This window comes from Teleopsis dalmanni, chromosome X (genome assembly GCF_002237135.1).
Source record: "Teleopsis dalmanni isolate 2A chromosome X, ASM223713v2, whole genome shotgun sequence".
Taxonomy (NCBI): Eukaryota; Metazoa; Arthropoda; class Insecta; order Diptera; family Diopsidae; genus Teleopsis; species Teleopsis dalmanni.
In genome coordinates, this window is record NC_051848.1 from 23,766,813 (window position 1) to 23,777,278 (window position 10,466).

Sequence of the window (10,466 nt, forward strand, 5' to 3'; positions counted from 1 at the left end):
TCACTATTCTATGGATGGAATGAAGACTAAGTGAACTTCGTAATTTTTTTAAAAAGATTTTAATAATGAGTGCATGGACGTAAGACTGTGCCCGAGAAAATATTTTACAATATTTTATAATAAAAGAAATGGCTCATGTGGATAATGGTTGTCCCTAAATGCTATAAACCGGTGGCAAAAGCATTTGTATGATCAGGTAGCCATTGCGTAGAAATTGAAGCCATATTTGAATTAAGAGTATAACACGCTTCCCAACTACGTCCATAAATGCATGGATACGAATGTTTATTATGTACGTATAATATACGTATATAGGATGTCAGGTATTAAAGCGACATATATACGTAATGTGATTTTTTAGTTGAAGACATTTTCTCCATTCATTGAAGAGGGCATTCCGTTTCCATACTGATGCTCTCTACTAAATACCCTAAATACCTAAATAAATTATTAAATTGATATTTATAAATTTATAAATCAAGTTCTTAAAATAATTATTTTTTTTAGTAAATTATTAGTCATATTTTTCTTAAAAATTTGCAACACAAAATACTTTGTGGTATTGAATTCAGTGGATTATCTACTTCCGTATCTTGAAAGGTCTGTATAAATGATTCTAGCTTCCTACTCTATTTTTTTATATATAAATTTATTATTTGTTGCGATAATTCAAAACAAAAATTAATTTTCTGAAGATCGACATTCTCAGAAATTTCTTGACCTGAGTTGATGATAAGCAAGCCATATTCTGTAAACATATTGATGTGTGGATTTCTACCGATTTACTTTTTTAAATTCTAAATAACTTTTCATTGTTTCCGATTCTGACTCATAAAAGTTTTTTTTTAATTTTAATTATAAATTATCTGAGAGCTTTTGGTTACAAAAGCTGCAATTGTTCTAAGCATGCTGCCAAAAAGTAGGCTGCGAAGTTAAATCAAAAGCGTTTAAACCTATACAAATTAGTAAAATAATGTAAGTGGAAGATAATGTGGTACGCTGTCCCATAATAATATAGTGTATATAGCCGAAAGCCTAAGAAGTCTCAGTGCTGTGAAGTCTTTTTTTATATAAAATTGATCACAAGTAAATTTTTTTAAAAAATTTATAAATATAATAAATAATAACTATATTTGACTTTTAGTTGGATTGTAATAAATAATAAATTATGTGCCTCTTGCTTTATTTTGGTCTCTTCCTACAATTTCTGAAATCGAATTAAAGAACCTATTTTATCATTACACTCTATGCTCTCTACAAAAAAGTTGGCGTTGGAATAAAATCATATGGCAAGAGGTATTTAATAAGTCAATATTTACCAATATACAGTGTCATCTGTCAGTGAATCTGCTTCTTGAGAATACCTTGCCTTATTTGGTATTTCTGGACATACAAGGCGGTTGTAATAGCAGAAATAGTTGTATTTTTATAAAAAGTTATTTTATAAACTAGATCCCACAAATACTGACCTAGTATTCTCTCAATTCTTTGGTTTTGAATGGTAGGTACATCATATCTGCCAGACTATTCTATCGAAAGGAATAAATTTTAAATACGTTGTGGTCCTACGAAATGGTGGAGATTGAAACCCTTCTAATAAGTACCAATTTTGATTTTTATATAAAGAATGTATATATAAAGAATGGTGATTTTATATATATGGTAGAAACAAATTTAACACACCTATGACTGTGAGCAGCTACAAATAGTGCACTAGATAATGCACTACTTTAGTCCCTTCTTTGAGTAGAAGAAAAATTTTTTCTTAGAATACCAGTATTCAGCCTCTTTAAATATTTTGAAGTTATTTTTAATAAACGGCTTGGAAGACGTGAATACCCAAAGATGACAATTAACATTTAACATTTTTTCATTTGCTATATTAACATTTTATTTCTATAAAACATTGACAAAACCATTGGTTATTATGTATAGAAGTATTTTATGATCCTAACAAATAAGCGGACTATATGTCACTAAGTGTAACAGTGTAATCAAATATTCTGCACAAATAACATGAAAACTACTCTGCATTTCATACATTTATAGAGTGTAATGAAATTTTCAGTGCTCTTCAACTTCTGGAGATATTCTCCTGAAGTTAGGGCTAACAACCTAACAACCAACGACCTTAAGAAAATATTTTTTTTGCCATTACTATATTGAAGTATATAACTAGTCTTGTAATAAATATCATTATTCTGTATAACAATGATTTTATTTTATTTTTAGTGATGTGGTGATACATTAGCCCAGTTGTCACCCATACAGTAAAATCTTGCGTTAAGAGAGATACCTTGAAATTCGGATGAATGTGCTTTTATTTCTTCAATGGTACTACAATTACAACTCAGTATCGAAGCAAATCGATAAGTTCAATTGTCATTTATTAATTTTCAGTAATCAGTCAAGAATTTGTTTTATAATTTTTGAAAATATAGCTATAGAGGGATCAGGTATTTACAACTCTTCAGTTTATATATCTAAAAATCTTAATATACAATAGAAAATTTTATAGATCATTCTTTTCAGAAATGCAACAAGTTATCTATAATGGAAATCTTGAACTGACAAAACTGCTTGAGCAGTTTAGTATACCTATTATTTCTGAAACTGAAACTGAAATACTATTTTTATGAAGAGTGTTAAATACGAAGAGTTATTTCTATCAATTGAGTCAGTGACACATGTAAAATTTTGAAAACTTCTTTATATATGTGAGTGTGACATATGTGAGTCTCGTAAATTATAAATATTCTTTCACAAAAACTTAATTTCAAATAAGTATTAAATAATTAATTATAATTATTAGCAAACAAATTCAATATACAAAGTTTAGAGGTAAGTCTAAGTATTTCTGTCTAGAGGTACCTCAATTATTCTAACTCATTAGAATAAGACTGCGACCCTAAGAGATTTGTCAATTTTGAGATATGTAGTTCCTTGCTGAGCCCATATAAATAAATTGATAATTGACAAAATAATAACAAAATATACAATACCACTTGTTATAGTTTTTAAAAAATATATATCAAAAATAGTTGAAAACTAAAGTATGAGTTCAAAGTTTTTTATTTTGTTTTTAATTTAACAATATTCATCGCATTCAGCTAATCAGCTAATCAGCACTGTTTCGAAGGAATCATGAGACAATGAAATTGTGATCACATTGCACATTGCAATACATATTTTAAAATATTTTAAATTTTATTACGTGTCTGAAATGTTACTAATATTAATAATAAATCACATATGTATCGATTTTGTTTATATCTTGCTGGAGTTTACAATTTTATTGTAATTTCAATAATATTTGGTATGTCTCTCGATAATGCTTTGTGTATATTTATAGGTTTTTTTAAAATTAAAGAATTCATAAAAAATTGTAATAAACATATAAAAAATTAAAAATTAAAAATAATTAAATAATTAAAAATAAACATTAAATTGATAAAAAAAATCCATTAAAAATGAATAGAAAAAAAGCACCTCATGCACACATGCACCCTTAATTAATTAACTAATAGTACTTAATAATAATCACTTTGTATTTTTTATCTGTGGATTACAAACGCATTTAAATGTATCCTAAGGTGTAAAAATAGTCATAACAGCACGTACATACAATTTGCTACCAATTAAGATGTAAGTATTAAAATAATATATAAAAAATACTTAAGTTTATTAATTAATTGATAATAATATCGCATTGCTAATTTACTAAACGGAACGAATTATCAATTAAAATACATAAAACAATAATAAATACTCGTATTTGTCAATTGAGTAAAATGATCCTGATGAAAATGATTATGTTCACTAATTTCTAGTACAAATTCAGTTACAAATACAATTACAATTATTCATATATATATATATATACATATATATATATATATATGCAGACATACTAATAATAATCATAATATTAATATTAATAATAATAGACTAACGATATTTAACGTATCAAATGCAATTTCCAGCGTAATACGAAGTACGCGATTATACGTAGAGCGATGAATGTGCCAATTAGTGCCACCGCATCGACCCAGTAAACTGCAGTGTCCATGGACATTTCTTCGAGGAACTTTTTGGGGCTGCGGAAGTGGCAATACATTTCACTGCATTGTAATTTAGCACGATCCATGCCATAAATGGAGACCATAGCGCCTGAGATAAGAGATAAGTAGAGAAGCAATTATTACAAAAGGAATTATGTGATAAATTCTCAACGCTTACCTTCAAAGCCATAGCGTACATAGCTGACATAAGTCACCCATTGCAGATAACCTGGTATGGTATCGAAGTTGACAAAGAAGCCCGAAAACAATATTGTAGGTATTGTCGTGACCGGGCCTAAAAATACGCCTGCCTCGATATTCAAACCAGCGCCGATAAGTAGACCGAGCGATTGAGCCACCAGGGAGGTGAGGACACAAATAAAAACGAACATCGATACCCGCTGCAATTCCATAGGTTGGGAAGTCAAATAGTAGACAACAATCACATAAACGCTTGAGAAGATGATCTGCATTGAAATGGAGAAATTAAAACAAAAATCCAAAGGGATATTTATATTTCTATTAATTTACCTGAAATGGCAGATCAGCCATGGTTTTGGCAAAATAGAATGCTTTCAACGAATACCAATAGTTGAGATGTTCTCGCACAAATACAGACATCTCGGTTGGAACTGTAAATTAAAAAAATGAACAAAATGTTTTTTGTTAATAATGGAATAAACTTACATGTTAAAATAGTTGGCATCATGGCCGTAAACATGGTGAATAAAGTTGTAAAGAAAATGCAACCAGCATTGCTCATTACTTTGGAAGCCTCATTACCAACATCGTAGTAGATCATGCCAATAATTGCACCAACAATTATATGCGATGCCAGACGCATATGCGTCAGCATGCGATCACGCATTATTGTAACGAAGGAACGTTTGAGCAATATCCAAAATTGTGTCCAGCCACTTGTGGGGAAACCCGACTTATTCGGTAATGTTATAACACTCTCATGCGAATCCAATAACGATGTAGTGCAGCCAGCCGTATTAGCATTAGTTCCCACTGCATGGGCGCTCTGACCTCCCTTTGAACTGAAGCTGCAGCTATCATCGTTGCCATTCGCGCCAAACGGTATGGCACCAGAACTACTACTCCCATTGCTAGGCATGGACATATTTATAACAGTGCAATCAGATTGTTGTGATTGTTGTGTTTCTAGTTTCGGTGGTTTAAGTTCGCCTAATTCATCTTCGGCTGTTGGTAATTCATCCAGTTTATTTTTCTCATCTTCCAGTGTTACAGTTGTAGTGGCAGTGGTGGCATTTACACCACTACTGCAACCACCACCCTTAGCTATGTCATTTGCTATAACCTTTGCATTAACCAAACCAACACCATAGTCTTTTTGACTGTACTTCTTGCACATACCGCTCTTAACAGCACACACCAGCTTGCTCACACATTCGCCGTACTCACCCGAGGCTACTTCGAGCACATAATCAGCTGGATTGTGATATGATGGACAATCGTAACCTAATGATGATAAAAATGGCACCAAGCCGCGTACACGTCCTTGATACATGCATTGTCCCTCGGCCAACATATAGAGATGATCAAATTTCTCAAATAAACGTGCAGAGGGTTGATGAATAGTGCAAACTATAGTGCGGCCACCACGTGCTAATGACTTGAGCAATGATATTAACTGGAAGCATGTTGAACTGTCTAGGCCAGATGTGGGCTCATCGAAAAACATAACAGGTGGATTGTTGACCAATTCTAATGCTATAGACAGACGTTTACGTTGTCCACCCGAGAGATTACAAGTCTGAGTATTGCTTGATTCCATTAAGCCAATCGTTTCGAGAATTTCATTAACAACAACTTTTTTGGCAGCCTTGCTCATGTTCTTACCCAATTTCAGATTGGCAGATATCATCATTGCTTCACGGACAGAGAGATTCGCAATGAGCACATCGTCTTGCATAATGTAACAAGACAGCTTCCGGAAGCGACGTAAATTGCGTTCTTTGCCATTTATCAATACTGAGCCGCTCAATTGAGCCGTTCTGTAAGATGGAGAGAAGACATGCAGTTATTAAAATAAAACTTCGTCAAGGATATTTATTTATAGAATCATAGAAAATGACTTGAACGTATGGAACTGTTGTGATTAAATGTCGAACGTTTAATAGCTGGACGAAATTTAAAGTTAACTACTTAAACACAATACCAAATAGCTCAGAAAAATCTATCGCGAATGATGAAAAATTATATGTATGTATGTATGTATGTATGCATGTATGTATGTATGTATGTATAAAAATAAGTAAATTTTATTATACCATATATCCTGTTATTATATTGTATAAAGCAGTTTAATTTCCAAATTTCCATTTACATGTGAGTTATGGTATATTCTGATTTGATAAATTCATCAAAACTTTTTAGTAACCTTTTTAGATTTTAATCAAAACTCTATACGTTAAGTCTTGAAGCCTTAAATTTTAATAGGGTAATTGGTTTAAAAGTGATTTGTGGTGAAGCCACATTTACTTTCCCAACTAGTCCACTTTTTAACATATTGCTGTGTTCTAAAAACAGTAAGGACCTCGTGTATTCAAGGAAGTCGAATAAGTTTTTATGTTGCATACGAGTAGAGCATAAATGGAATTGAAAGTTAGTGTTTTGATTGTATCTTTCGACCTCAATGAATTTCATACGCATTAAATCTGAGAAGCCCCACAAATCCAACAATAAGGAAAAAAAATTTGAAGGCGAAATAACTAATCTGCTCTATATGCATTAAAAAAACTTATTAAATTACAACAGCACGGGATTACCGCAGAGCACCTATTTTGAAATTTACATCGCTTTACCTTTATTTATTTGAAAGAACATGTGTGTGTTTACTTACTTGTAACCTGCTAAAATATTCATAAGCGTACTCTTGCCAGCACCAGATGGACCCATAATTGCAGTAAGCTCGCCATTTCGAAATTTACCCGAAACGCCTTTCAGTATTGTTTTAAAGCCACGTCGTCGTCCTTCCGACACCGAATAGGATATATCACAAAATTCAATATCAACTGGTGGACGCTGCGGTAGGTGTGATAATGAAACTGTGCCCTTCTTCTGTCCATTCGGACTGGTATTATTTTGTATTTTGGTAGGTAGTATGTGATTACCAGATATGCCACCATTGCATAGATTATTTTGTGAACTGAAATAAAAGCAGGAAGATATGGGAGATTATTTTTTAACTTCAATACAGATAGTTTACATATGATGAGAAGATGAATTTTAAATATTTTATGGTAGAAGGAAGCTAACCTTGCTTGTATGGATAAGCACTTGAGTTGATGGTAATAAGATCTAATTGATTAAGTCTTTTTTTAATTATTTTCTGTTTTACTACTGATAGGAGGAAGTATTATTAGAGAGTAAGTAAACTATTAAAAAAATCTGAAAGATTTAAATATTTTTGATACATGTAATCGAAAAGTTATATTCAACTAAATGAAAAATTGTTAAAACAGATGCATATGCACATATTGGATGATATTAAAAAGTATTCGCGGTTTCTTATCTTAATATAGTGTTAGTACCATATATCGGGCAACACTTATCCGATTTTGTCATACGAATACGTGTTTGAAAGATGACATTTCAGACTACATATTCTAGTGAAGTTATGATTACTGAAATATCTTAAGAAAAAACGATGTTTGATGTCGAAAAATGTGTGGGTTTGCAGTGATGGTGCTGTGATTGAACGCCAGTTTCACTGTTGAAGAAGCACATCACTCTGGTCGGCAAGTCATTAAAACCCGCTTAAATTTTGCATCTGGCAGAGCAACACCGACACGCAAGTTGTCACGAGATAGCGGTGGCACTAAAGAACAACCAAGCATCTAGCTTGGAACCATATCAACATACAGTGAAGACAATAAAGTGAAATAATTTTATTAGAGCAAAATATGAAACAGATAACAGACGACCATCGTCAGGTTGTCTTGGAATAAGACTGTTGTCTTGGAGAAGCAGTGAAAATCAAAAAAATGTGACGGCAAGGATCTATTGAAAATATATGTTTATTAGTTTTGGTTCATTCAAATGTTTCAAGAAAATTAAACTGCACTACGTGTATTTCACAAAATTTTCCAAAATATCGAATGTCATATCGTTGTAGATATGTCATTGTTATTGTAACGCAACATTATGTCAGCATTTTGTGCAATTGGATGCAGGCTATAATTCAAATGTCTTACAAACACCTATAAAGAAATTTTACCAAACTTACATTAAGACCGAAAAGTTTTCGGAAATTCTCATTTAAAATTCGCGCGCTGTATATTTTTCGATATTTTAAGTTTATGTAGTTTTGCAGCAATTAAGGACAATTACTATGCCAAAAATGAGCGCGATCTGTCAGACAGTTCGTTTACGGCAGCTGTTGAAACCAGTTCACCTCAGTAGTGCGTTGCGGAAAAAACAATGGAAAAAAATATTGAACAAAGAGTTTGCATCAAATTTTGTGTTTCGAACGAAATTTCGTGTGCAGAATCGTTGCGAATGCTACAAAAGGCTTATGGGAAATCAGTTTTATCGAAAACTCAAGTTTATGAGTGGTACAAAGCCTTTCAGGACGGTCGTACGACCGTCGAAGACATTTCGCAACGCACTACTGAGGTGAACTGGTTTCAACAGCTGCCGTAAACGAACTGTCTGACAGATCGCGCTCATTTTTGGCATAGTAATTAAGGACAGGGCTGCCAAACTACATAAACTTAAAATATCGAAAAATATACAGCGCGCGAATTTTAAATGAGAATTTCCGAAAACTTTTCAGTCTTAATGTAAATTTCAAGTGTTGGTTCAATAGATACATTACCAGAACTACCATTACTTAATATATTTGCGTACTTTTTGGTGTTCATACACGGTCGCTGATTGCTGCTCATCATTGTTGTTGTAGCTTCAAGTTCCTGTCTTTGCAGCACACTAGCATAGCCATTTTTGGTTAATTTCGTTTGAACATACGACAGTGGACGTGTCCGATTAATACTGCTTAAATAGTTACTATCACTTTGCAAGGCATCCGTTGCATAGGCTATCGCATACTCAGAACGACGACGTTGCACTTCTTCCATTGCTAGCGCACTCTGTTGACTTCCGCTGCCGGTATGTGCGGGAAAATTACCCACAAAGCCCATATTGTTAATACCCTCCGCAGCAGCGGAATCATGTACGATACACAATGGTAGTTGGGTGGCATCATTTGTATTTCCTGCTGTGTTGATACTACAATTCATCGCTACAGTTGTTGGCATTGGGGTTGATGTAGTTTTTGTTGGAGTTGGTAATTTTGGTTTGTTGTGTACATTTTTGTGGATTTTCAATTTGGGATTGGTATCATTTTCAAGGCTATTGGCACTGCTACTGCACTGATTATTGGAGTTCAAAAGAGGTGATGGTATGTGTGGTTGTTGTTGTTGTTGTTTGGATGAAATATCATCCACATTAGTATAACAAATTGTTGTGTATGACATATTTTTTATATATATCTTCCGTATTCCGTTGTAGTTTTTTTCCGTATTTTTTTTTTAATTTTTTTCCTGTTTTATATGCATTGATTTTTAATTTTCTTTTGGAATTTTTGATTTCATAAAACTATTTTCAAATTTAATTATTATAATTAAATCACTAAATTTATAAATTAATTTGAATTGCTTCTGTTTTTGCATAGAAAACTTTTAGTCACGTTTTTATAAATACTTTCTCACATCACTTAATCTTTTTGTTTAGCATTTAAAGTCTTATGTCTTAAGTCTTATGTCTTATTTTTTACTTTTATATTTTGCGACTTTTAACTTCTCATCTTATAGGAATATTTACGGTCTTCTTGGTTTGTAATATCTTCTCCAACTGCAAGCTCACGTCCGTCGAAACGTACTAACTGCTTACTTTAGCCGTCCGAAATGCGTTTGTTTCTGTGAAGATTTTTTTATTTCATTGGCACTTGGCTGTCCAGTACTTGCTTTTGTGCTCTGTTAGTGCCATTTGTTGTTATTATTTTCATTGTTGTTCTTGGTGTAGATGTTGTTGTTGTTGATATGAGAAGCATAGAATGAATGAAAAATATTTCAAATGTACACTCAACTTGCTGCTGCATAACTTTGAATGACATGGAACCGCCGTCAATGATGCTAATAACATCTATTCACCCCAAATAGCCCTGTAACACACAATTGTACACAATCATATGCAGTCATTCTCATTCATACTCATTCATACATACACACACAACACACACCCTTTCCCTACATTCCATCATTACCATAGCCATTGTTGTTGAATTTATGATAGACACTTAGTAGAGCATTTTTCGTAGTATGTATTGGGGCTTTGCTTGAGTTCTAAGCTGATGGTTCGGCTCTTAAGTGAGTTTTT

At 32.6% G+C, this 10,466-nt stretch overlaps 1 protein-coding gene across 1 annotated transcript; it reads right to left on the reverse strand.

Annotated features, from left to right (window-relative positions):
• Positions 1-3,808: 3,808 nt before the first annotated feature.
• LOC119688131 (ATP-binding cassette sub-family G member 1-like) lies at positions 3,809-9,600 on the reverse strand. The gene is made up of 6 exons (XM_038102788.1): positions 8,940-9,600; positions 6,931-7,236; positions 4,749-6,082; positions 4,593-4,693; positions 4,240-4,528; positions 3,809-4,170 (listed from the first exon to the last, which is right to left on the reverse strand). Exons 1-6 carry the CDS (start codon positions 9,563-9,565, stop codon positions 3,959-3,961), a joined length of 2,868 nt encoding a protein of 955 aa, XP_037958716.1. The 5' UTR covers positions 9,566-9,600; the 3' UTR covers positions 3,809-3,958.
• Positions 9,601-10,466: the final 866 nt, after the last annotated feature.